General features: G+C 47.4%; 1 protein-coding gene across 4 annotated transcripts in view; it reads left to right on the top strand.

The window, feature by feature from the left end:
• Positions 1 to 26,647, top strand: part of LOC140405356 (rho guanine nucleotide exchange factor 25-like) — a 298,640-nt gene that overhangs the window by 212,887 nt on the left and 59,106 nt on the right. For all 4 annotated transcript variants that reach the window (XM_072493666.1, XM_072493667.1, XM_072493665.1 and 1 more), the window contains exons 4-6: positions 15,141 to 15,207; positions 20,623 to 20,726; positions 25,454 to 25,523. In XM_072493666.1, coding sequence (XP_072349767.1) covers positions 15,141 to 15,207; positions 20,623 to 20,726; positions 25,454 to 25,523 — 241 coding nt within the window. The remainder of the gene's footprint in view (positions 1 to 15,140; positions 15,208 to 20,622; positions 20,727 to 25,453; positions 25,524 to 26,647) is intronic.

Here is a 26,647-nt window from a genome sequence, read left to right as displayed (position 1 = left end):
TCTGTGAGAAGCTCTCCCAACTTCAGCTCCTTGACCAGTCTGTGAGAAGCTCTCCCAACTTTAGCTCCTTGACTAGTCTGTGAGAAGCTCTCCCAACTTTAGCTCCTTGACCAGTCTGTGAGAAGCTCTCCCAACTTTAGCTCCTTGACCAGTCTGTGAGAAGCTCTCCCAACTTTAGCTCCTTGACTAGTCTGTGAGAAGCTCTCCCAACTTTAGCTCCTTGACTAGTCTGTGAGAAGATCTCCCAACTTTAGCTCCTTGACTAGTCTGTGAGCAGCTCTCCCAACTTTAGCTCCTTGACTAGTCTGTGAGAAGCTCTCCCAACTTTAGCTCCTTGACTAGTCTGTGAGAAGTTCTCCCAACTTTAGCTCCTTGACTAGTCTGTGAGAAGCTCTCCCAACTTTAGCTCCTTGACCAGTCTGTGAGAAGCTCTCCCAACTTTAGCTCCTTGACTAGTCTGTGAGAAGCTCTCCCAACTTTAGCTCCTTGACCAGTCTGTGAGAAGCTCTCCCAACTTTAGCTCCTTGACTAGTCTGTGAGAAGCTGTCCCAACTTTAGCTCCTTGACTAGTCTGTGTGACAGCTCTCCCAACTTTAGCTCCTTGACTAGTCTGTGAGAAGCTCTCCCAACTTTAGCTCCTTGCCTAGTCAGTGAGAAGCTCTCCCAACTTTAGCTCCTTGACCAGTCTGTGAGAAGCTCTCCCAACTTTAGCTCCTTGCCTAGTCAGTGAGAAGCTCTCCCAACTTTAGCTCCTTGACTAGTCTGTGAGAAGTTCTCCCAACTTTAGCTCCTTGACCAGTCTGTGAGAAGCTCTCCCAACTTTAGCTCCTTGACCAGTCTGTGAGAAGCTCTCCCAACTTTAGCTCCTTGACTAGTCTGTGAGAAGCTCTTCCAACTTTAGCTCCTTGACTAGTCTGTGAGAAGCTCTCTCAACTTTAGCTCCTTGACTAGTCTGTGAGAAGCTCTCCCAACTTTAGCTCCTTGACTAGTCTGTGAGAAGCTCTCCCAACTTTAGCTCCTTGACTAGTCTGTGAGAAGCTCTCCCAACTTTAGCTCCTTGACTAGTCTGTGAAAAGCTCTTCCAGCTTTAGCTCCTTGACTAGTCTGTGAGAAGCTCTCCCAACTTTAGCTCCTTGACTAGTCTGTGAGAAGCTCTCCCAGCTTTAGCTCCTTGTCTAGTCTGTGAGAAGCTCTCCCAACTTTAGGTCCTTGATTAGTCTGTGAGAAGCTCTCCCAACTTTAGCTCCTTGACTAGTCTGTGAGAAGCTCTCCCAACTTTAGCTCCTTGACTAGTCTGTGAGAAGCTCTCACAACTTTAGCTCCTTGACTAGTCTGTGAGAAGCTCTCCCAACATTTGCTCCTTGACTAGTCTGTGAGAAGCTCTCCCAACTTTAGCTCCTTGACCAGTCTGTGAGAAGCTCTCCCAACTTTAGCTCCTTGACTAGTCTGTGAGAAGCTCTCCCAACTTTAGCTCCTTGACCAGTCTGTGAGAAGCTCTCCCAACTTTAGCTCCTTGACCAGTCTGTGAGAAGCTCTCCCAACTTTAGCTCCTTGACTAGTCTGTGAGAAGCTCTCCCAACTTTAGCTCCTTGACTAGTCTGTGAGAAGATCTCCCAACTTTAGCTCCTTGACTAGTCTGTGAGCAGCTCTCCCAACTTTAGCTCCTTGACTAGTCTGTGAGAAGCTCTCCCAACTTTAGCTCCTTGACTAGTCTGTGAGAAGTTCTCCCAACTTTAGCTCCTTGACTAGTCTGTGAGAAGCTCTCCCAACTTTAGCTCCTTGACCAGTCTGTGAGAAGCTCTCCCAACTTTAGCTCCTTGACTAGTCTGTGAGAAGCTCTCCCAACTTTAGCTCCTTGACCAGTCTGTGAGAAGCTCTCCCAACTTTAGCTCCTTGACTAGTCTGTGAGAAGCTGTCCCAACTTTAGCTCCTTGACTAGTCTGTGTGACAGCTCTCCCAACTTTAGCTCCTTGACTAGTCTGTGAGAAGCTCTCCCAACTTTAGCTCCTTGCCTAGTCAGTGAGAAGCTCTCCCAACTTTAGCTCCTTGACCAGTCTGTGAGAAGCTCTCCCAACTTTAGCTCCTTGCCTAGTCAGTGAGAAGCTCTCCCAACTTTAGCTCCTTGACTAGTCTGTGAGAAGTTCTCCCAACTTTAGCTCCTTGACCAGTCTGTGAGAAGCTCTCCCAACTTTAGCTCCTTGACCAGTCTGTGAGAAGCTCTCCCAACTTTAGCTCCTTGACTAGTCTGTGAGAAGCTCTTCCAACTTTAGCTCCTTGACTAGTCTGTGAGAAGCTCTCTCAACTTTAGCTCCTTGACTAGTCTGTGAGAAGCTCTCCCAACTTTAGCTCCTTGACTAGTCTGTGAGAAGCTCTCCCAACTTTAGCTCCTTGACTAGTCTGTGAGAAGCTCTCCCAACTTTAGCTCCTTGACTAGTCTGTGAAAAGCTCTTCCAGCTTTAGCTCCTTGACTAGTCTGTGAGAAGCTCTCCCAACTTTAGCTCCTTGACTAGTCTGTGAGAAGCTCTCCCAGCTTTAGCTCCTTGTCTAGTCTGTGAGAAGCTCTCCCAACTTTAGGTCCTTGATTAGTCTGTGAGAAGCTCTCCCAACTTTAGCTCCTTGACTAGTCTGTGAGAAGCTCTCCCAACTTTAGCTCCTTGACTAGTCTGTGAGAAGCTCTCACAACTTTAGCTCCTTGACTAGTCTGTGAGAAGCTCTCCCAACATTTGCTCCTTGACTAGTCTGTGAGAAGCTCTCCCAACTTTAGCTCCTTGACCAGTCTGTGAGAAGCTCTCCCAACTTTAGCTCCTTGACTAGTCTGTGAGAAGCTCTCCCAACTTTAGCTCCTTGACTAGTCTGTGAGAAGCTCTCCCAACTTTAGCTCCTTGACTAGTCTGTGAGAAGCTCTCCCAACTTTAGCTCCTTGACTCGTCTGTGAGAAGATCTCCCAACTTTAGCTCCTTGACTAGTCTGTGAGAAGCTCTCCCAACTTTAGCTCCTTGACTCGTCTGTGAGAAGATCTCCCAACTTTAGCTCCTTGACTAGTCTGTGAGAAGCTCTCCCAACTTTAGCTCCTTGACTAGTCTGTGAGAAGCTCTCCCAACTTTAGCTCCTTGACTAGTCTATGAGAAGCTCTCCCAACTTTAGCTCCTTGAATAGTCTGTGAGAAGCTCTCCCAACTTTAGCTCCTTGACCAGTCTGTGAGAAGCTCTCCCAACTTTAGCTCCTTGACTAGTCTGTGAGAAGCTCTCCCAACTTTAGCTCCTTGACTAGTCTGTGAGAAGCTCTCCCAACTTTAGCTCCTTGACTAGTCTGTGAGAATCTCTCCCAACTTTAGCTCCTTGACTAGTCTGTGAGAAGCTCTGCCAACTTTAGCTCCTTGACTAGTCTGTGAGAAGCTCTCCCAACTTTAGCTCCTTGACTAGTCTGTGAGAAGCTCGCCCAACTTTAGCTCCTTGACTAGTCTGTGAGAAGCTCTACCAACTTTAGCTCCTTGACTAGTCTGTGAGAAGCTCTCCCAACTTTAGCTCCTTGACCAGTCTGTGAGACAGCTCTCCCAACTTTAGCTCCTTGACTAGTCTGTGAGAAGCTCTCCCAACTTTAGCTCCTTGACCAGTCTGTGAGAAGCTCTCCCAACTTTAGCTCCTTGACCAGTCTGTGAGAATCTCTCCCAACTTTAGCTCCTTGGCTAGTCTGTGAGAAGCTCTTCCAACTTTAGCTCCTTGACTAGTCTGTGAGAAGCTCTCCCAACTTTAGCTCCTTGACGAGTCTGTGAGAAGCTCTCCCAACTTTAGCTCCTTGACTAGTCTGTGAGAAGCTCTCCCAACTTTAGCTCCTTGACCAGTCTGTGAGAAGCTCTCCCAACTTTAGCTCCTTGACTAGTCTGTGAGAAGCTCTCCCAACTTTAGCTCCTTGACCAGTCTGAGAGAAGCTCTCCCAACTTTAGCTCCTTGACTAGTCTGTGAGAAGCTCTCCCAACTTTAGCTCCTTGCCTAGTCAGTGAGAAGCTCTCCCAACTTTAGCTCCTTGACCAGTCTGTGAGAAGCTCTCCCAACTTTAGCTCCTTGACTAGTCTGTGAGAAGCTCTTCCAACTTTAGCTCCTTGACTAGTCTGTGAGAAGCTCTCCCAACTTTAGCTCCTTGACTAGTCTGTGAGAAGCTCTCCCAACTTTAGCTCCTTGACTAGTCTGTGAGAAGCTCTCCCAACTTTAGCTCCTTGACTAGTCTGTGAGAAGCTCTCCCAACTTTAGCTCCTTGACTAGTCTGTGAAAAGCTCTTCCAGCTTTAGCTCCTTGACTAGTCTGTGAGAAGCTCTCCCAACTTTAGCTCCTTGACTAGTCTGTGAGAAGCTCTCCCAGCTTTAGCTCCTTGTCTAGTCTGTGAGAAGCTCTCCCAACTTTAGGTCCTTGATTAGTCTGTGAGAAGCTCTCCCAACTTTAGCTCCTTGACTAGTCTGTGAGAAGCTCTCCCAACTTTAGCTCCTTGACTAGTCTGTGAGAAGCTCTCCCAACTTTAGCTCCTTGAGTAGTCTGTGAGAAGCTCTCCCAACTTTTGCTCCTTGACTAGTCTGTGAGAAGCTCTCCCAACTTTAGCTCCTTGACCAGTCTGTGAGAAGCTCTCCCAACTTTAGCTCCTTGACTAGTCTGTGAGAAGCTCTCCCAACTTTAGCTCCTTGACTAGTCTGTGAGAAGCTCTCCCAACTTTAGCTCCTTGACTAGTCTGTGAGAAGCTCTCCCAACTTTAGCTCCTTGACTCGTCTGTGAGAAGATCTCCCAACTTTAGCTCCTTGACTAGTCTGTGAGAAGCTCTCCCAACTTTATCTCCTTGACTCGTCTGTGAGAAGATCTCCCAACTTTAGCTCCTTGACTAGTCTGTGAGAAGCTCTCCCAACTTTAGCTCCTTGACTAGTCTGTGAGAAGCTCTCCCAACTTTAGCTCCTTGACTAGTCTATGAGAAGCTCTCCCAACTTTAGCTCCTTGAATAGTCTGTGAGAAGCTCTCCCAACTTTAGCTCCTTGACCAGTCTGTGAGAAGCTCTCCCAACTTTAGCTCCTTGACTAGTCTGTGAGAAGCTCTCCCAACTTTAGCTCCTTGACTAGTCTGTGAGAAGCTCTCCCAACTTTAGCTCCTTGACTAGTCTGTGAGAATCTCTCCCAACTTTAGCTCCTTGACTAGTCTGTGAGAAGCTCTCCCAACTTTAGCTCCTTGACTAGTCTGTGAGAAGCTCTCCCAACTTTAGCTCCTTGACTAGTCTGTGAGAAGCTCGCCCAACTTTAGCTCCTTGACTAGTCTGTGAGAAGCTCTACCAACTTTAGCTCTTTGACCAGTCTGTGAGACAGCTCTCCCAACTTTAGCTCCTTGACTAGTCTGTGAGACAGCTCTCCCAACTTTAGCTCTTTGACTAGTCTGTGAGACAGCTCTCCCAACTTTAGCTCTTTGACTAGTCTGTGAGAAGCTGTCCCAACTTTAGCTCTTTGACTAGTCTGTGAGAAGCTCTCCCACCTTTAGCTCCTTGACCAGTCTGTGAGAAGCTCTCCCAACTTCAGCTCCTTGACCAGTCTGTGAGAAGCTCTCCCAACTTTAGCTCCTTGACTAGTCTGTGAGAAGCTCTCCCAACTTTAGCTCCTTGACCAGTCTGTGAGAAGCTCTCCCAACTTTAGCTCCTTGACCAGTCTGTGAGAAGCTCTCCCAACTTTAGCTCCTTGACTAGTCTGTGAGAAGCTCTCCCAACTTTAGCTCCTTGACTAGTCTGTGAGAAGATCTCCCAACTTTAGCTCCTTGACTAGTCTGTGAGAAGCTCTCCCAACTTTAGCTCCTTGACTAGTCTGTGAGAAGCTCTCCCAACTTTAGCTCCTTGACTAGTCTGTGAGAAGTTCTCCCAACTTTAGCTCCTTGACTAGTCTGTGAGAAGCTCTCCCAACTTTAGCTCCTTGACCAGTCTGTGAGAAGCTCTCCCAACTTTAGCTCCTTGACTAGTCTGTGAGAAGCTCTCCCAACTTTAGCTCCTTGACCAGTCTGTGAGAAGCTCTCCCAACTTTAGCTCCTTGACTAGTCTGTGAGAAGCTGTCCCAACTTTAGCTCCTTGACTAGTCTGTGTGACAGCTCTCCCAACTTTAGCTCCTTGACTAGTCTGTGAGAAGCTCTCCCAACTTTAGCTCCTTGCCTAGTCAGTGAGAAGCTCTCCCAACTTTAGCTCCTTGACCAGTCTGTGAGAAGCTCTCCCAACTTTAGCTCCTTGCCTAGTCAGTGAGAAGCTCTCCCAACTTTAGCTCCTTGACTAGTCTGTGAGAAGTTCTCCCAACTTTAGCTCCTTGACCAGTCTGTGAGAAGCTCTCCCAACTTTAGCTCCTTGACCAGTCTGTGAGAAGCTCTCCCAACTTTAGCTCCTTGACTAGTCTGTGAGAAGCTCTTCCAACTTTAGCTCCTTGACTAGTCTGTGAGAAGCTCTCCCAACTTTAGCTCCTTGACTAGTCTGTGAGAAGCTCTCCCAACTTTAGCTCCTTGACTAGTCTGTGAGAAGCTCTCCCAACTTTAGCTCCTTGACTAGTCTGTGAGAAGCTCTCCCAACTTTAGCTCCTTGACTAGTCTGTGAAAAGCTCTTCCAGCTTTAGCTCCTTGACTAGTCTGTGAGAAGCTCTCCCAACTTTAGCTCCTTGACTAGTCTGTGAGAAGCTCTCCCAGCTTTAGCTCCTTGTCTAGTCTGTGAGAAGCTCTCCCAACTTTAGGTCCTTGATTAGTCTGTGAGAAGCTCTCCCAACTTTAGCTCCTTGACTAGTCTGTGAGAAGCTCTCCCAACTTTAGCTCCTTGACTAGTCTGTGAGAAGCTCTCCCAACTTTAGCTCCTTGACTAGTCTGTGAGAAGCTCTCCCAACATTTGCTCCTTGACTAGTCTGTGAGAAGCTCTCCCAACTTTAGCTCCTTGACCAGTCTGTGAGAAGCTCTCCCAACTTTAGCTCCTTGACTACTCTGTGAGAAGCTCTCCCAACTTTAGCTCCTTGACTAGTCTGTGAGAAGCTCTCCCAACTTTAGCTCCTTGACTAGTCTGTGAGAAGCTCTCCCAACTTTAGCTCCTTGACTCGTCTGTGAGAAGATCTCCCAACTTTAGCTCCTTGACTAGTCTGTGAGAAGCTCTCCCAACTTTAGCTCCTTGACTCGTCTGTGAGAAGATCTCCCAACTTTAGCTCCTTGACTAGTCTGTGAGAAGCTCTCCCAACTTTAGCTCCTTGACTAGTCTGTGAGAAGCTCTCCCAACTTTAGCTCCTTGACTAGTCTATGAGAAGCTCTCCCAACTTTAGCTCCTTGAATAGTCTGTGAGAAGCTCTCCCAACTTTAGCTCCTTGACCAGTCTGTGAGAAGCTCTCCCAACTTTAGCTCCTTGACTAGTCTGTGAGAAGCTCTCCCAACTTTAGCTCCTTGACTAGTCTGTGAGAAGCTCTCCCAACTTTAGCTCCTTGACTAGTCTGTGAGAATCTCTCCCAACTTTAGCTCCTTGACTAGTCTGTGAGAAGCTCTGCCAACTTTAGCTCCTTGACTAGTCTGTGAGAAGCTCTCCCAACTTTAGCTCCTTGACTAGTCTGTGAGAAGCTCGCCCAACTTTAGCTCCTTGACTAGTCTGTGAGAAGCTCTACCAACTTTAGCTCCTTGACTAGTCTGTGAGAAGCTCTCCCAACTTTAGCTCCTTGACCAGTCTGTGAGACAGCTCTCCCAACTTTAGCTCCTTGACTAGTCTGTGAGAAGCTCTCCCAACTTTAGCTCCTTGACCAGTCTGTGAGAAGCTCTCCCAACTTTAGCTCCTTGACTAGTCTGTGAGAAGCTCTCCCAACTTTAGCTCCTTGACCAGTCTGTGAGAAGCTCTCCCAACTTTAGCTCCTTGACTAGTCTGTGAGAAGCTCTCCCAACTTTAGCTCCTTGACCAGTCTGAGAGAAGCTCTCCCAACTTTAGCTCCTTGACTAGTCTGTGAGAAGCTCTCCCAACTTTAGCTCCTTGCCTAGTCAGTGAGAAGCTCTCCCAACTTTAGCTCCTTGACCAGTCTGTGAGAAGCTCTCCCAACTTTAGCTCCTTGACTAGTCTGTGAGAAGCTCTTCCAACTTTAGCTCCTTGACTAGTCTGTGAGAAGCTCTCCCAACTTTAGCTCCTTGACTAGTCTGTGAGAAGCTCTCCCAACTTTAGCTCCTTGACTAGTCTGTGAGAAGCTCTCCCAACATTAGCTCCTTGACTAGTCTGTGAGAAGCTCTCCCAACTTTAGCTCCTTGACTAGTCTGTGAAAAGCTCTTCCAGCTTTAGCTCCTTGACTAGTCTGTGAGAAGCTCTCCCAACTTTAGCTCCTTGACTAGTCTGTGAGAAGCTCTCCCAGCTTTAGCTCCTTGTCTAGTCTGTGAGAAGCTCTCCCAACTTTAGGTCCTTGATTAGTCTGTGAGAAGCTCTCCCAACTTTAGCTCCTTGACTAGTCTGTGAGAAGCTCTCCCAACTTTAGCTCCTTGACTAGTCTGTGAGAAGCTCTCCCAACTTTAGCTCCTTGAGTAGTCTGTGAGAAGCTCTCCCAACTTTTGCTCCTTGACTAGTCTGTGAGAAGCTCTCCCAACTTTAGCTCCTTGACCAGTCTGTGAGAAGCTCTCCCAACTTTAGCTCCTTGACTAGTCTGTGAGAAGCTCTCCCAACTTTAGCTCCTTGACTAGTCTGTGAGAAGCTCTCCCAACTTTAGCTCCTTGACTAGTCTGTGAGAAGCTCTCCCAACTTTAGCTCCTTGACTCGTCTGTGAGAAGATCTCCCAACTTTAGCTCCTTGACTAGTCTGTGAGAAGCTCTCCCAACTTTATCTCCTTGACTCGTCTGTGAGAAGATCTCCCAACTTTAGCTCCTTGACTAGTCTGTGAGAAGCTCTCCCAACTTTAGCTCCTTGACTAGTCTGTGAGAAGCTCTCCCAACTTTAGCTCCTTGACTAGTCTATGAGAAGCTCTCCCAACTTTAGCTCCTTGAATAGTCTGTGAGAAGCTCTCCCAACTTTAGCTCCTTGACCAGTCTGTGAGAAGCTCTCCCAACTTTAGCTCCTTGACTAGTCTGTGAGAAGCTCTCCCAACTTTAGATCCTTGACTAGTCTGTGAGAAGCTCTCCCAACTTTAGCTCCTTGACTAGTCTGTGAGAATCTCTCCCAACTTTAGCTCCTTGACTAGTCTGTGAGAAGCTCTCCCAACTTTAGCTCCTTGACTAGTCTGTGAGAAGCTCTCCCAACTTTAGCTCCTTGACTAGTCTGTGAGAAGCTCGCCCAACTTTAGCTCCTTGACTAGTCTGTGAGAAGCTCTACCAACTTTAGCTCCTTGACTAGTCTGTGAGAAGTTCTCCCAACTTTAGCTCCTTGACCAGTCTGTGAGACAGCTCTCCCAACTTTAGCTCCTTGACTAGTCTGTGAGAAGCTCTCCCAACTTTAGCTCCTTGACTAGTCTGTGAGAAGCTCTCCCAACTTTAGCTCCTTGACTAGTCTGTGAGAAGCTCTCCCAACTTTAGCTCCTTGACCAGTCTGTGAGAAGCTCTCCCAACTTTAGCTCCTTGACCAGTCTGTGAGAATCTCTCCCAACTTTAGCTCCTTGACTAGTCTGTGAGAAGCTCTTCCAACTTTAGCTCCTTGACTAGTCTGTGAGAAGCTCTCCCAACTTTAGCTCCTTGACTAGTCTGTGAGAAGCTCTCCCAACTTTAGCTCCTTGACTAGTCTGTGAGAAGCTCTCCCAACTTTAGCTCCTTGACCAGTCTGTGAGAAGCTCTCCCAACTTTAGCTCCTTGACTAGTCTGTGAGAATCTCTCCCAACTTTAGCTCCTTGACTAGTCTGTGAGAAGCTCTCCCAACTTTAGCTCCTTGACTCGTCTGTGAGAAGCTCTCCCAACTTTAGCTCCTTGACTAGTCTGTGAGAAGCTCTCCCAACTTTAGCTCCTTGACTAGTCTGTGAGAAGCTCTCCCAACTTTAGCTCCTTGACTAGTCTGTGAGAAGCACTCCCAAATTTAGCTCCTTGACTAGTCTGTGAGAAGCTCTCCCAACTTTAGCTCCTTGACTAGTCTGTGAGAAGCTCTCCCAACTTTAGCTCCTTGACTAGTCTGTGAGAAGTTCTCCCAACTTTAGCTCCTTGACTAGCCTGTGAGAAGCTCTCCCAACTTTAGCTCCTTGACTAGTCTGTGAGAACCTCTCCCAACTTTAGCTCCTTGACAAGTCTGTGAGAAGCTCTCCCAACTTTAGCTCCTTGACTAGTCTGTGAGAAGCTCTCCCAACTTTAGCTCCTTGATTAGTCTGTGAGAAGCTCTCCCAACTTTAGCTCCTTGACTTGTCTGTGAGAAGCTCTCCCAACTTTAGCTCCTTGACTAGTCTGTGAGAAGCTCTCCCAACTTTAGCTCCTTGACCAGTCTGTGAGACAGCTCTCCCAACTTTAGCTCCTTGACTAGTCTGCGAGAAGCTCTCCCAACTTTAGCTCCTTGACCAGTCTGTGAGAAGCTCTCCCAACTTTAGCTCCTTGACTCGTCTGTGAGAAGCTCTCCCAACTTTAGCTCCTTGACTAGTCTGTGAGAAGCTCTCCCAACTTTAGCTCCTTGACCAGTCTGTGAGAAGCTCTCCCAACTTTAGCTCCTTGACCAGTCTGTGAGAAGCTCTCCCAACTTTAGCTCCTTGACTAGTCTGTGAGAAGCTCTCCCAACTTTAGCTCCTTGACTAGTCTGTGAGAAGCTCTCCCAACTTTAGCTCCTTGACTAGTCTGTGAGAAGCTCTCCCAACTTTAGCTCCTTGACTAGTCTGTGAGAAGCTCTCCCAACTTTTGCTCCTTGACTAGTCTGTGAGAAGCTCTCCCAACTTTAGCTCCTTGACCAGTCTGTGAGAAGCTCTCCCAACTTTAGCTCCTTGACTAGTCTGTGAGAAGCTCTCCCAACTTTAGCTCCTTGACTAGTCTGTGAGAAGCTCTCCCAACTTTAGCTCCTTGACTAGTCTGTGAGAAGCTCTCCCAACTTTAGCTCCTTGACTCGTCTGTGAGAAGATCTCCCAACTTTAGCTCCTTGACTAGTCTGTGAGAAGCTCTCCCAACTTTATCTCCTTGACTCGTCTGTGAGAAGATCTCCCAACTTTAGCTCCTTGACTAGTCTGTGAGAAGCTCTCCCAACTTTAGCTCCTTGACTAGTCTGTGAGAAGCTCTCCCAACTTTAGCTCCTTGACTAGTCTATGAGAAGCTCTCCCAACTTTAGCTCCTTGAATAGTCTGTGAGAAGCTCTCCCAACTTTAGCTCCTTGACCAGTCTGTGAGAAGCTCTCCCAACTTTAGCTCCTTGACTAGTCTGTGAGAAGCTCTCCCAACTTTAGCTCCTTGACCAGTCTGTGAGAAGCTCTCCCAACTTTAGCTCCTTGACTCGTCTGTGAGAAGCTCTCCCAACTTTAGCTCCTTGACTAGTCTGTGAGAAGCTCTCCCAACTTTAGCTCCTTGACTAGTCTGTGAGAAGCTCTCCCAACTTTAGCTCCTTGACCAGTCTGTGAGAAGCTCTCCCAACTTTAGCTCCTTGACCAGTCTGTGAGAAGCTCTCCCAACATTAGCTCCTTGACTAGTCTGTGAGAAGCTCTCCCAACTTTAGCTCCTTGACTAGTCTGTGAGAAGCTCTCCCAACTTTAGCTCCTTGACTAGTCTTTGAGAAGCTCTCCCAACTTTAGTTCCTTGACTAGTCTGTGAGAATCTCTCCCAACTTTAGCTCCTTGACTAGTCTGTGAGAAGCTCTTCCAACTTTAGCTCCTTGACTAGTCTGTGAGAAGCTCTCCCAACTTTAGCTCCTTGACTAGTCTGTGAGAAGCTCTCCCAACTTTAGCTCCTTGACTAGTCTGTGAGAAGCTCTTCCAGCTTTAGCTCCTTGACTAGTCTGTGAGAAGCTCTCCCAACTTTAGCTCCTTGACTAGTCTGTGAGAAGCTCTCCCAGCTTTAGCTCCTTGTCTAGTCTGTGAGAAGCTCTCCCAACTTTAGGTCCTTGATTAGTCTGTGAGAAGCTCTCCCAACTTTAGCTCCTTGACTAGTCTGTGAGAATCTCTCCCAACTTTATCTCCTTGACTAGTCTGTGAAAAGCTCTCCCAACCTTAGCTGCTTGACTAGTCTGTGAGAAGCTCTCCCAACTTTAGCTCCTTGACTAGTCTGTGAGAAGCTCTCCCAACTTTAGCTCCTTGACCAGTCTGTGAGAAGCTCTCCCAACTTTAGCTCCTTGACTAGTCTGTGAGAAGCTCTCCCAACTTTAGCTCCTTGACTAGTCTGTGAGAAGCTCTCCCAACTTTAGCTCCTTGACTAGTCTGTGAGAAGCTCTCCCAACTTTAGCTCCTTGACTAGTCTGTGAGAAGCTCTCCCAACGTTATCTCCTTGACTAGTCTGTGAGAAGCTCTCCCAACTTTAGCTCCTTGACCAGTCTGTGAGAAGCTCTCCCAACTTTAGCTCCTTGACTAGTCTGTGAGAAGCTCTCCCAACTTTAGCTCCTTGACCAGTCTGTGAGAAGCTCTCCCAACTTTAGCCCCTTGACCAGTCTGTGAGAAGCTCTCCCAACTTTAGCTCCTTGACTAGTCTGTGAGAAGCTCTCCCAGCTTTAGCTCCTTGACTCGTCTGTGAGAAGCTCTCCCAACTTTAGCTCCTTGACCAGTCTGTGAGAAGCTCTCCCAACTTTAGCTCCTTGACTAGTCTGTGAGAAGCTCTCCCAACTTTAGCTCCTTGACTAGTCTGTGAGAAGCTCTCCCAACTTTAGCTCCTTGACTAGTCTGTGCGAAGCTCTCCCAACTTTAGCTCCTTGACTAGTCTGTGAGAAGCTCTCCCAACATTAGCTCCTTAACCAGTCTGTGAGAAGCTCTCCCAACTTTTGCTCCTTGACTAGTCTGTGTGAAGCTCTCCCAACTTTAGCTCCTTGACTAGTCTGTGAGAAGCTCTCCCAACTTTATCTCCTTGACTAGTCTGTGAGACAGCTCTCCCAACTTTAGCTCCTTGACTAGTCTGTGAGAAGCTCTCCCAACTTTAGCTCCTTGACTAGTCTGTGAGAAGCTCTCCCAACTTTAGCTCCTTGACTAGTCTGTGAGAAGCTCTCCCAACTTTAGCTCCTTGACTAGTCTGTGAGAAGCTCTCCCAACTTTAGCTCCTTGACTAGTCTGTGAGAAGCTCTCCCAACTTTAGCTCCTTGACCAGTCTGTGAGAAGCTCTCCCAACTTTAGCTCCTTGACTAGTCTGTGAGAAGCTCTCCCAACTTTAGCTCCTTGACTAGTCTGTGAGAAGCTCTCCCAACTTTAGCTCCTTGACTAGTCTGTGAGAAGCTCTCCCAACTTTAGCTCCTTGACTAGTCTGTGAGAAGCTCTCCCAACTTTAGCTCCTTGACCAGTCTGTGAGAAGCTCTCCCAACTTTAGCTCCTTGACTAGTCTGTGAGAAGCTCTCCCAACTTTAGCTCCTTGACTAGTCTGAGAGAAGCTCTCCCAACTTTAGCTCCTTGACTAGTCTGTGAGAAGCTCTCCCAACTTTAGCTCCTTGACCAGTCTGTGAGAAGCTCTCCCAACTTTAGCTCCTTGACTAGTCTGTGAGAAGCTCTCCCAACTTTAGCTCCTTGACCAGTCTGTGAGAAGCTCTCCCAACTTTAGCTCCTTGACTTGTCTATGAGAAGTTCTCCCAACTTTAGCTCCTTGACTAGTCTGTGAGAAGCTCTCCCAACTTTAGCTCCTTGACCAGTCTGTGAGAAGCTCTCCCAACTTTAGCTCCTTGACTAGTCTGTGAGAAGCTCTCCCAACTTTAGCTCCTTGACTAGTCTGTGAGAAGCTCTCCCAACTTTAGCTCCTTGACTCGTCTGTGAGAAGCTCTCCCAACTTTAGCTCCTTGACTAGTCTGTGAGAAGCTCTCCCAACTTTAGCTCCTTGACTAGTCTGTGAGAAGCTCTCCCAACTTTAGCTCCTTGACTAGTCTGTGAGAAGCTCTCCCAACTTTAGCTCCTTGACTAGTCTGTGAGAATCTCTCCCAACTTTAGCTCCTTGACTAGTCTGTGAGAAGCTCTCCCAACTTTAGCTCCTTGACTAGTCTGTGAGAAGCTCTCCCAACTTTAGCTCCTTGACTAGTCTGTGAGACAGCTCTCCCAACTTTAGCTCCTTGACTAGTCTGTGAGAAGCTCTCCCAACTTTAGCTCCTTGACCAGTCTGTGAGACAGCTCTCCCAACTTTAGCTCCTTGACTAGTCTGTGAGAAGCTCTTCCAACTTTAGCTCCTTGACCAGTCTGTGAGAAGCTCTCCCAACTTTAGCTCCTTGAGTAGTCTGTGAGAAGCTCTCCCAACTTTAGCTCCTTGACCAGTCTGTGAGAAGCTCTCCCAACTTTAGCTCCTTGACTAGTCTGTGAGAAGCTGTCCCAACTTTAGCCCCTTGACTAGTCTGTGAGAAGCTCTCCCAACTTTAGCTCCTTGACTAGTCTGTGAGAAGCTCTCCCAACTTTAGCTCCTTGACTAGTCTGTGAGAAGCTCTCCCAACTTTAGCTCCTTGACTAGTCTGTGAGAAGCTCTCCCAACTTTAGCTCCTTGACTAGTCTGTGAGACAGCTCTCCCAACTTTAGCTCCTTGACTAGTCTGTGAGAAGCTCTCCCAACTTTAGCTCCTTGACCAGTCTGTGAGAAGCTCTCCCAACTTTAGCTCCTTGACTAGTCTGTGAGACAGCTCTCCCAACTTTAGCTCCTTGACTAGTCTGTGAGAAGCTCTCCCAACTTTAGCTCCTTGACTAGTCTGTGAGACAGCTCTCCCAGCTTTAGCAGAAGTCCCCGGATGTTAGGAAGAAGAACTTTGCAGGGTTGCCAGAGCTGGGTTTGCTGTTGTCGTTTCCGCTGCCCAGGCCAATACCGGGTGGTCCGTCTGCTTTCATTTTTATTTGACTTGTCTGTAGAGGTTTGATACAACCCAGTGTCTCGCTCGGCCACTCCAGAGAGCAGTTAAGAGTCAACCACATTGCTGTGGGTCTGGAGTCACATTTAGGCCAGGCCGGGTAAGGACGGCAGATTTCCGTCCCCAAAGGACATCCGTGAACCAGATGGGTTTTTATGACAATTTGGGTTCTGGTTTCCTGGTCTCTGTTACTGAGAGTAGCGGCAGTACTCATGTCTTTTAATCCTGTATGTTACTGACAACTTCTGTTCTTTCGACACAGGTATGTGCTCCAAGAACTTGTAGAAACAGAAAATTTGTATGTGGCTGACCTGGGTTTTATAGTGGAGGTACAACTTGCGTTTATAATTTTAATATAATCATTTTCGGGATGTTAAGCTGTTTAAATAACTTGTAACATTCTTATGGGTGCCATGGGCCACTTCGCTACATTAAATGCGCTATATAAGTACAGATGGGTGTGCAGGCGGCACGGTAGCACAGTAATTAGCACTGTTGCTTCGCAGCTCCAGGGTCACTGTCTGTGCGGAGACTGCACATTCTCCCCGTGTCTGCGTGGGTTTCCTCCGGGTGCTCCGGTTTCCTCCCACAGTCCAAAGATGTGCAGGTTAGGTGGGTTGGCCATGTTAAATTGTCCCTTAGTGTCCAAAGATGTACAGGTTAGGTGGATTGGCCATGATAAATTGTCCCTTAGTGTCCAAAGATGTGCAGGTTAGGCGGATTGGCCATGCTAAATTGTCCCTTAGTGTCCAAAGATGTGCAGGTTAGGTGGATTGGCCGTGATAAATTGTCCCTTAGTGTCCAAAGATGTGCAGGTTAGGTGGATTGGCCATGCTAAATTGCCCTTAGTGTCCAAAGATGTGCAGGTTAGGTGGATTTGCCATGATAAATTGTCCCTTAGTGTCCAAAGATGTGCAGGTTAGGTGGATTGGCCATGATAAATTGTCCCTTAGTGTCCAAAGATGTGCAGGTTCGGTGGATTGGACATGATAAATTGCCCCTTAGTGTCCAAAGATGTGCAGGTTAGGTGGATTGGCCATGTTAAATTGTCCCTTAGTGTCCAAAGATGTGCAGGTTAGGTGGATTGGCCATGATAAATTGTCCCTTAGTGTCCAAAGATGTGCAGGTTAGGTGGATTGGCCGTGCTAAATTGTCCCTTAGTGTCCAACGATGTGCAGGTTAGGTGGATTGGCCATGATAAATTACCCCTTAGTGTCCAAAGATGTACAGGTTAGGTGGATTGGCGATGATAAATTGTCCCTTAGTGTCCAAAGATGGGCAGGTTAGGTGGATTGGCCATGATAAATTGTCTCTTAGTGTCCAAAGATGGGCAGGTTAGGTGGATTGGCCATGATAAATTGTCCCTTAGTGTCCAAAGATGTGCAGGTTAGGTGGATTGGCCATGTTAATTTGTCCCTTAGTGTCCAAAGATGTGCAGGTTAGGTGGATTGGCCATGATAAACTGTCCCTTAGTGTCCAAAGATGTGCAGGTTAGGTGGATTGGCCATGATAAATTGTCCCTTAGTGTCCAAAGATGTACAGGTTAGGTGGATTGGCCATGATAAATTGTCCCTTAGTGTCCAAAGATGTACAGGTTATGTGGATTGGCCATGCTAAATTGTCCCTTAGTGTCCGAAGATGTGCAGGTTAGGTGGATTGGCCATGATAAATTGTCCCTTAGTGTCCAAAGATGTGCAGGTTAGGTGGATTGGCCATGTTAAATTGTCCCTTAGTGTCCAAAGATGTGCAGGTTAGTTGGATTGGTCGTGTTAAATTGTCGCTTAGTGTCCAAAGATCTGCAGGTTAGGTGGATTGGCCATGATAAATTGCCCCTTAGTGTCCAAAGATGTGCAGGTTAGGTGGTTTGGCCATGCTAAATTGTCCTTTAGTGTCCAAAGATGTGCAGGTTAGGTGGATTGACCATGTTAAATTGTCCCTTAGTGTCCAAAGATGTACAGGTTTGGTGGATTGGCCGTGTTAAATTGTCCCTCAGTGTCCAAAGATGTGCAGGTTAGGTGGATTGGCCGTGTTAAATTGTCGCTTAGTGTCCAAAGATGTCCAGGTTAGGTGGATTGGCCATGTTAAATTGTCCCTTAATGTCCAAAGGTGTGCAGGTTAGGTGAATTGGCCGTGTTAAATTGTCCCTTAGTGTCCAAAAATGTGCAGGTTAGGTGGATTGGCCATGATAAATTGTCCCTTAGTGTCCAAAGATGTGCAGGTTAGGTGGATTGGCCATGTTAAATTGTCCCTTACTGTCCAAAGATGTGCAGGATAGGTGGATTGGCCGTGTTAAATTGTCCCTTAGTGTCCAAAGATGTGCAGATTTGGTGGATTGGCCGTGTTAAATTGTCCCTTAAAGTCCAAAGATGTGCAGGATAGCTGGATTGGCCGTGTTAAATTGTCCCTTAGTGTCCAAAGATGTGCAGGTTAGGTGGATTGGCCGTGTTAAATTGTCCCTTAGTGTCCAAAAATGTGCAGGTTAGGTGGATTGGCCATGATAAATTGTCCCTTAGTGTCCAAAGATGTGCAGTTTAGGTGGATTGGCCATGTTAAATTGTCCCTGACTGTCCAAAGATGTGTAGGATAGGTGGATTGGCCGTGTTAAATTGTCCCTTAGTGTCCAAAGATGTGCAGGTTAGGTGGATTGGCCGTGTTAAATTGTCCCTTAGTGTCCAAAGATGTGCAGGTTAGGTGGATTGGCCATGCTAAATTGTCCCTTAGTGTCCAAAGATGTGCAGGTTAGGTGGATTGGCCGTGTTAAATTGTCCCTTAGTGTCCAAAGATGTGCAGGTTAGGTGGATTGGCCGTGTTAAATTGTCCCTTAGTGTCCAAAGATGTGCAGGTTAGGGGGATTGGCCGTGTTAAATTGTCCCATCGTGTCCAAAGATGTACTGGTTAGGTGGATTGGTCATGATAAATTGTCCCTTAGTGTCCAAACATGTGCAGGTTAGGTGGATTGGCCATGTTAAATTGTCCCTTAGTGTCCAAAGATGTGCAGGTTAGGTGGATTTGCCATGATAAATTGTCCTTTAGTGTCCAAACATGTGCAGGTTAGGTGGATTGGCCATGATAAATTGTCCCTTCGTGTCCAAAGATGTGCAGGTTAGGTGGATTGGCCATGATAAATTGTCCCTTCATGTCCAAAGATGTACAGGTTAGGTGGATTGGCCATGATAAATTGTCCCTTAGTGTCCAAAGATGTGCAGGTTAGGTGGATTGGCCATGTTAAATTGTCCGTTAATGTCCAAAAAGATTACATGGGGGTACTGGATTACAGGGATAGGGTGGAGGCGTGGGGCTCTTTCCAGGGGCTGGTGCAGACTCGATGGGCCGAATAGTCTCCTTCTGCTCTGTAAATTCTATGATCTATGATTAGATCGCAATTTTATATCACACCAATCTCAAGGGATTAATGTCGCCTTGATTTTATTTTCAGCATCTCTTCTTAGTTTTCATGTGGATATGTTTATTGTGCCAGGAGACCTTTCACTGCGGTGGCAGCGCTATCCATATGCCGGGACATATTAAAGCAGTTGAAGGGACAATTAAACAGACAACATTTGGGCTGCACTGTAGCAAACTACTGCCTTAGTCATTGGCCCGCACTGTACAGTGACTGTCTATTTAATGGTTGAGCGCTCGCCTATTGCTTGATGGTTCCAAAATCCTGACGGTGTGGTGAATCTTTGGGATTCTCTGCTCCAGAGGGCTGTGGTCATTGAGTATGTTCAAGACTGAGATCGATAGGTTTCCACATATTGGAAACATCAACGGAAACGGCGAGAGTGCAGGAAAATGGTATTGAAGTGAAGGATCAGCCAGGATCTGATTGGATGGCGGAGCAGGCTCAAGGGGCTGAATGGCCAACTCCTGCTGTTTTCTTATGTCAGTGGTGGGAAACCTCTGTCCCGGGGGCCCCATGCGGCCCATCTGGGTTCTCAGTGGGGCCCACAAGACATTTTATTGACCGTTGCCCCCGCGCAGGGTCGCCACATTCCGCTGATTTCCGTCCGGGTAGTGTTTTTCCTGCCGGTGTGACTGAAGTGATTCTCACGTAAAGCGAGGACAAGTGAAGTGAGGTGTGTGCTGATTGCTCACAACATTGAGTGTGAGAGCCGTGCTCTGTGTCCAAAGTGGAAATATTTCTATTGTTTTCACCATTTGAAGCTGATGAGAGTTCTATTAATATATAAATGATGAAGCATTTTCTATAACTCGTTATGAAATATCCGCCGTGTATTAAATGTATTTAATCTTATTCATGGGGTGACATAGAACACAGAACATAGAACATTACAGCGCAGTACAGGCCCTTCGGCCCTCGATGTTGCGCTGACCTGTGAAACCACTCTAAAGCCCATCTACACTATTCCCTTATCGTCCATACGTCTATCCAATGACCGTTCGAATGTCCTTAGTGTTGGCGAGTCCACTACTGTTGCAGGCAGGGAATTCCACGCCCTTACTACTCTCTGAGTAAAGAACCTACCTCTGACATCTGTCCTATATCTATCTCCCCTCAATTTAAAGCTATGTCCCCTCGTGCTGGACATCACCATCCGAGGATGACGGTTAGTGAACAAGCCTGATTTCAATCTTGTGGCCCATTGAGATGAAGGAGGGTCACTCGTGGCCCACTCACTGGCTGGGTTTGGTCATCACTGTCGTATGTTCATTGCTTCTGTCTAACAGTCACCGTATTAAGTCTCACAACACCAGGTTAAAGTCCAATCGGTTTATTTGAAATCACTAGCTTTCGGAGCGTGGCTCCTGCCTCGGGTGAAGTGGAGGCAGATTCACAATCACAGCTTATACAGGAGAGACACAATTACAAGATAATTACAGATTGAAATGTGGAGAATGGTTGGAATGTGAGTCTTTACAGGGAAACAAGTCGTTACATCCACCAGGTACGCGGTACATACTCGTGCGACTCGGCCAACGTTGTCTACCTCATACGCTGCAGGAAAGGATGTCCCGAAGCGTGGTACATTGGTGAGACCATGCAGACGCTGCGACAACGAATGAACGGACATCGCGCAACAATCATCAGGCAGGAATGTTCCCTTCCAGTCGGGGAACACTTCAGCAGTCAAGGGCATTCAGCCTCTGATCTCCGGGTAGGCGTTCTCCAAGGCGGCCTTCAGGACCCGCGACAACGCAGAATCGCCGAGCAGAAACTTATAGCCAAGTTCCGCACACATGAGTGCGGCCTCAACCGGGACCTGGGATTCATGTCGCATTACATTCATCCCCCACCATCTGGCCTGCAAAGTCCTACCAACTGTCCTGGCTTGACACGATTCACACCTCGATTACCTGTGATTATCACTCACTCTACTCCCACTGTCTGTTCCTGTAAAGACTCACATTCCAACCATTCTCCACATTTCAATCTGTAATTATCTTGTAATTGTGTCTCTCCTGTATAAGCTGTGATTGTGAATCTGCCTCCACTTCACCCGAGGCAGGAGCCACGCTCCGAAAGCTAGTGATTTCAAATAAACCGATTGGACTTTCACCTGGTGTTGTGAGACTTCATACGGTGTCCACCCCAGTCCAACGCCAGCATCTCCACATCATGGCTACCATTGAGTCACAATATGGGGTGCCGTCCTTACTGGCCTCAAGATGGTAACTGACCTCGATACCTCCCACCTTCTGAGTGTACCTCAGGCGCTCCTCCGAGAATGTTCAGCCAGTCTCCATTAGAACCAAATTAAAGATGCTCTTTTCTTTTCCAGGGTTATATTGCAACAATGAATGAAAAAGGAGTCCCTGAAGACCTGAAAGGGAAAGATAAAATAGTATTTGGGAACATTCACCAGATCTATGAATGGCACAAGAAGTAAGAGCTCTCCCTGCCAACACGACAGTTCGGGTTCTATGTTGTGCCAGCTTTTTTGTTTGGGGACATGCGCAAAGTAATGATTTTTGTTTAGCCCTGCGGGGTTGGATTGGTCATAAAGAACAAAGAAAGGTACAGCACAGAACAGGCCCTTCGGCCCTCCAAGCCTGTGCTGATCATGATGCCCGAACTAAAATTAAAACCTTCTGCCCTTACTCGGTCCGTATCCCTCTATTTCCTCCCGATTCATGGACCCATCCAGGTGCCTCTTAAATGTTGCTAATGTGCTGCTTCCACCACATCCTCTGGCAGCACGTTCCAGGCACCCACCACTCTCTGTGTGAAAAACCAACCTCGCACATCTCCCTTAAACTTTCCCCCTCTCACCTTGAACCTGTGCCCCTTGTAATTGACACTTCCACCCTTGGAAAAAGCCTCTGACTATCCCCCCTATCTCTGCCTCTCATAATTTTGTAGACCTCTATCAGGTCTCCCCTCAGCCTCCGTCTTTCCAGTGAAAACAATCCTAGTTTATTCAACCTCTCCTCGTAGCCAACACCCTCGAGACCAGGCAACATCCTGGTGAACCTTCTTTGCACCCTCTCCAAAGCTTCCACGTCCTTCTGATAATGTGGTGACCAGAACTACACGCAATACTCCAAATGCGGCCTAAGCAGGGTTTTATACAGCTGCAACATGATTTCCCAACTCCTGTACCCAATGCCCCGGCTGATGAAGGCACGCATGCCATATGTCTTCTTAATCACCTTGGCCACCTGTGTTGCCGCTTTTAGGGAACTGTGGACCTGCGCGCCCAGATCCCTCTGTATGTTAATGTTCCTAAGTCTTCTGCCATTTACAGTATAATTCAGACCCAGATTTGATCCTCCAAAATGCATCACCTCACATTTACCTGGATTAAACTCCATCTGCCATTTCTGTGCCCAAGTCTCCAATCTGTCTATATCCAGTTGTATCCTCTGACAATCCTCGGCACGATCAGCAACTCCACCAATCTGTGTCATCCACAAAGTTACTAATCAGACCATCCACATTTTCCTCCAGATCATTTATATATACTACAAACAACAGAGGTCCCAGCACTGATCCCTGTGGAACACCACTAGCTACAGATCTCCATTCTGAAAAACACCCTTCCACCGCTACTCTCTGTCCTCTGTAACCAAGTCGGTTCTGTATCCATCTAGCCAGCCCACCCCGAATCCCAAGTGATTTTAGTTTTTGTACCAGTCTGCCATGTGGGACCTTGTCAAACGCCTTATTAAAGTCCATATAAACTACATCCACTGCCCTTCCTTCATCAATTTTCTTTGTCACATCTTCAATAACCTCAATCAAGTTGGTAACTGTGTCCACTCGGAGATGCCACACATTGCTTGTGGCATTGCTTCTCAAAATGCCACCCAGTGGCTGATTCTCCTTAACCACTGGGGCCAGAGATCAAATTCAAGCCAGGTTAAGTGAATGAAAATCTTCCCAAGGCCTGTGGAATATAAGTTCTGGCAATCCAAACACTGGCAATATTGCAAAGCCCACTGCCCCATGGCACAGAAATACTCCTCAATTGGCAATTCAACTCAGGGAATGTCAGGACTGTCACAGGGCATTCTATTCCATAACCACAGTTGAGAATTATGACTAGACCAGAGTAGAGCTTTACTCGGTGTCTTGGGCAGCACGGTGGCACAGTGGATAGCACTGCTGTCTCACGGCACCGAGGTCCCGGGTTCGATCCCGGCTCTGGGTCACTGTCCGTGTGGAGTTTGCACATTCTCCCCGTGTCTGCGTGGGTTTCACCCCCACAACCCAAAGATGTGCCGGGTAGGTGGATTGGCCACGCTAAATTGCCCCTTAATTGGGAAAATTTGCTTAAACATTTTGCAATGTTTGACCGAGGTTTAAAGCTGGAAGAGTACATTTTCTTTCAAGGCTACAAGTGGCTAAATCATTGTTCCTTCATTCCTTGGAAAACCCAAATGTCGCCTTGTTGAAAGGCTTTGTCGAAGGATTTGGTCACCTGTCCTAATATCTCTTTACGTGGCTTGGTGTCAACTTCTGATTGATGATTCGGCTTCTGAAGCATTGTAGAATCAAAAACAGAAAATGCTGGATAAACTCAGCAACCTGGCAGCATCTTTGGAGAGAGAAACAGAGTTAACGTTTCGAGTCCGTGTGATTCTTCCTCAGCGTTAAAGAGAGGGAGGAATGTAATGTGACCGATTTTATACTGTTTAAGAGAGGGTGGAGTACCTGGAGCAGAGTAGGAGGTCAGTGATTGGTGGGAGCGAGGAGAGATTGCAACAAGGATGAGTGGCATAGGACAGAGGAGGTGTTAATGGCAGGACAAGGTGATAGTGGTTGCATAAAGCAAAGATATCAGAATGTGTTCATGGGAGGATAAAGTTCAGTGAAAGCAAAACTGGAGAAGAAGTGACAGATGGTCCAATGGGGGAGGGCGGGGGATGGGTTTCCATTGGGATGTATCAAAGGCCAAGGAGGAGGAGAAAGGTCGCAGTCTAAAGCTGTTGAACTCAGTGCTGAGTCCTGAGGGCTGCAATGTGCCTCATTGGAAGATGAGATGTTGTTCCTCCAGTTTGCGTTGGGTTTCACTGGAACATTGCAGCAGGCCGAGGACAGACATGTGGGTGTGGGAGCAACATGGTGAGTTAGAATGACATGTGACAGCAAGGTGGGGGTCATGTTTGCCGACTGAGCAAAGGTGTTCCCCAAAGCGGTCACCCAGTCTGCGTTTAGTCTCCCCGATGTAGAGGATTGTCTACAAAATTCTGAGAGGTATGGACAGGGTGGATAGCAACAAGCTTTTTCCAAGAGTGGGGGTGTCAATTACAAGGGGTCACGATTTCAAGGTGAGAGAGGGAAAGTTTCAGGGAGATGTGCGTGGAAAGTTTTTTACGCAGAGGGTGGTGGGTGCCTGGAACGCTTTGCCAGCGGAGGTGGTAGAGGCGGGCACGATAGCATCATTTAAGATGCGTCTAGACAGATATATGAACGGGCGGGGAACAGAGGAAAGTAGATCCTTGGAAAATAGGCGACAGGTTTAGATAAAGGATCTGGATTTGCGCAGGCTGGGAGGGTCGAAGGGCCTGTTCCTGAGCTGTAATTTTCTTTGTTCTTTGTTCCTTGGTCCCCAGTTTGAATTCTGATGGTGCTAAAAATGTCAATTGTGGCAAAAGAATTGTGCAAAGCAAGGCAAAATGCACCGTTGAAAGTGCCAAAAATGTTACTGTCAAAGCGGGAGCTCTAAGATCCCTATTCCCTTCTGTGGAAATGCAACACCAGTTTGAACAGACGGGATTGGGGCAGAATTAGAAGGAATTTGGTTAGTTCTAAATTTACTGGAGCCACCTCTGACTGAAAAGGGCATCAAGACGAGTATAATTCCTCCAGTTGCTATTTGGCAAAACCTTCCTTTTTGGAAAGAAAAAGAAAAATTAATTAAGACTTTTTTTTAAAATCGTGGAGTAATTGATAGTCCTCAGCCTGTGGGAGCTTTTAAAATATCTAAATGGAAGCAATTAATTCCCATCCAGCAAATTAGAGAGCGTTTTCAATAACATTCAGCAAAGGCCCTCTCCTTTTTAGGTCAAAAACTATATATGTGATATTAAAAATACGTGTTAATTGCAACAAAATCTACAGCTTTGAGTGGTGGCCGCTGCCAGTATGAAAGCCTGACCCCAAAGAAGAGGAGATAATGGAGGCCCATCTGACTGACGGTCAGGTGTGGCCTATCGGCAGGGCCTGGATGGCAGATCCCAGAAAAGGGGGATTGGTGGAGGGGAGAGCAGGGTTTGAGAGGCTGGTGGGCAAGGTGACCTTGTGCAGGGGGTGAGGGGAGTGACAGTGGGCACAGAAGGCCACCAAAGCACGTTCTCCCCTCCACAACTTGCCCCAAACCAGCTCGCCCAGTAAAGGCAGCCACACTCCCCATCTGGCATGGGCCCTCCCTGCCATGGGTAAAAGTGGCAGAGGTGGAATGAGGCCCTGATTGACCATTAATTAGCCCCTTCAAGCCCCCAGTAGGCCCAAGGGCAAGTGGGTCACTAATGCCTCCACCACCCCACGTAAAATGGGAGACATGTCGGGGCAGTGGGGGGGGTGTAGGCCTGCCGGCAGGCCGGCCACGTGTCACACCTCACCCCCACACCCACCTCCAACCACCTTCAAGCCGGCCGATGGGAAACTGTAAAATTGCACTCCTTGTCACAGCCAGTTTGACTCCAGTTGTTGACTGAATGGAGCGGTTTCCCCTGAATTCCCAATTGATTTATTTGTGGATATCTTCAATCAATGGCCACGGGCGTTGGCCTCCCCTGACAAGTGGAAACATTCCTTCACCTACGCCATCCAACCTTTCATCATCTCAAAGAGATTTATGTCACCTCCCATTCTTCTGCTTGTGTGAAGGAGCTGAGTTAACCTGACATGGAGGACCATTTGACTAATGGTGCTGGCACCCAGTGCTGGCTTGCCCACATTGTGAGCCGTACAACATTAATGCAACACAATGCAGCACCTCAAGCGAATCGTACATCTGTTAATTCATTTGAAACACGTCCCACGGGTGTTAAATCTAATCTCACAGTGTAGAATGTATCGCTTCAACACGCTGTGCCAGAGAGAATCCTGGGGGAGCTGGTGTGTAGGGCGGTTATTATTTTAAATTATCTGTCTTCCATTCACAGCTATTTCTTAGGGGAGCTGGAGAAATGCATAGAGGAGCCGGAGAGACTAGCAGAGCTCTTCATAAAACATGTGAGTCGTCAGTGTGTCTGTTTGCATTCTTCAAACAACCCCACCTCCATCTTTCATTAATGTTTCCACCTCTCTGTGTTATTTAAGTTTTTCTTGTGGGCTCCTGTGCAAAAGTGTTAGAGTTTCGAAATGAACCCTGCGATTTGAACTTCAGAGGATAGTGAAATCGCAGAACTTGCGTCCTTGATGCCAGGGCGCTGTAGAAGTCAATATTTTCCTGCTTCTGGACTGCAGTAGAAAGATTCAACAACGCTCATTGTGGCAAAATAACAAGGCTTTATTTACGACAAGACTGCATGCAGTAATGGCTGAAAGTTGAGGTCAGAGAGCAGTTAGTACCACTGCTGATTCCTTCCCAAGACCGCACTTTCACAGAGAATCAGCTCAGTATTTATACATTATCATTATCTAGATTGCGTGACTACAGCTTAGCCAGGAATTCGATCGGAAGTAGAAACGGAAGCAATGTCATAAACCTGCTGACCTGTTGATGTTCTCGGACTCTTTGCCTTATCCCTCATACCATTATCTTGTCCTTTGATAGAACATTAAAAGGTCGGAGGAGACTCATCCATCCCTTATCTTGTCTTATTCATACCGCCCTGGGTTATGACGAGTTAGCCTTATCAGAATTTCCAGAGGTCAGGCATTTTGAAATGGCTAGATAAGTATTCCTTACAAAGGGCTCTGGTACATTGAAGTGGCTAGGTCAGCTTTTCTTACATTGTACCGAATAGTTGACCAGTTTTCCCATCATGCCATTTCGTACAACATCACATTCCCTCCTTTTGTCATATCACCCCTCGCCTCTGAAGTCCCAGAGATGTGTGCAAGGGGTATCGATATGGGGGCAGTCAGACCACTTGCCCTGTGCCCTGCTCGCCGACCCTCCCACTTACCCACCCACCCTCTCGCCCCCTCTCCCTCCCTCTTGTCCACACTTTGGGGAGGGGGAGGATTTTGGAGGGAGGTGAGGGGGAGGGTTTTGGAGGGAGGTGACGGTTTTGGAGGGAGGTGAGGGGAGGGTTTGGAGGGAGGTGAGGGGGAGGGTTTTGGAGGGAGGTGAGGGGGAGGGTTTTGAGGAAGGTGAGGGGGTGAGTTTTGGAGGGAGGTGAGGGGAGGGT

This window comes from Scyliorhinus torazame, chromosome X (genome assembly GCF_047496885.1).
Source record: "Scyliorhinus torazame isolate Kashiwa2021f chromosome X, sScyTor2.1, whole genome shotgun sequence".
In the NCBI taxonomy this organism is placed as follows: Eukaryota; Metazoa; Chordata; class Chondrichthyes; order Carcharhiniformes; family Scyliorhinidae; genus Scyliorhinus; species Scyliorhinus torazame.
Note: the sequence above shows the minus strand (reverse complement) of the source record. Positions and strands in the feature narration are given on the sequence as shown.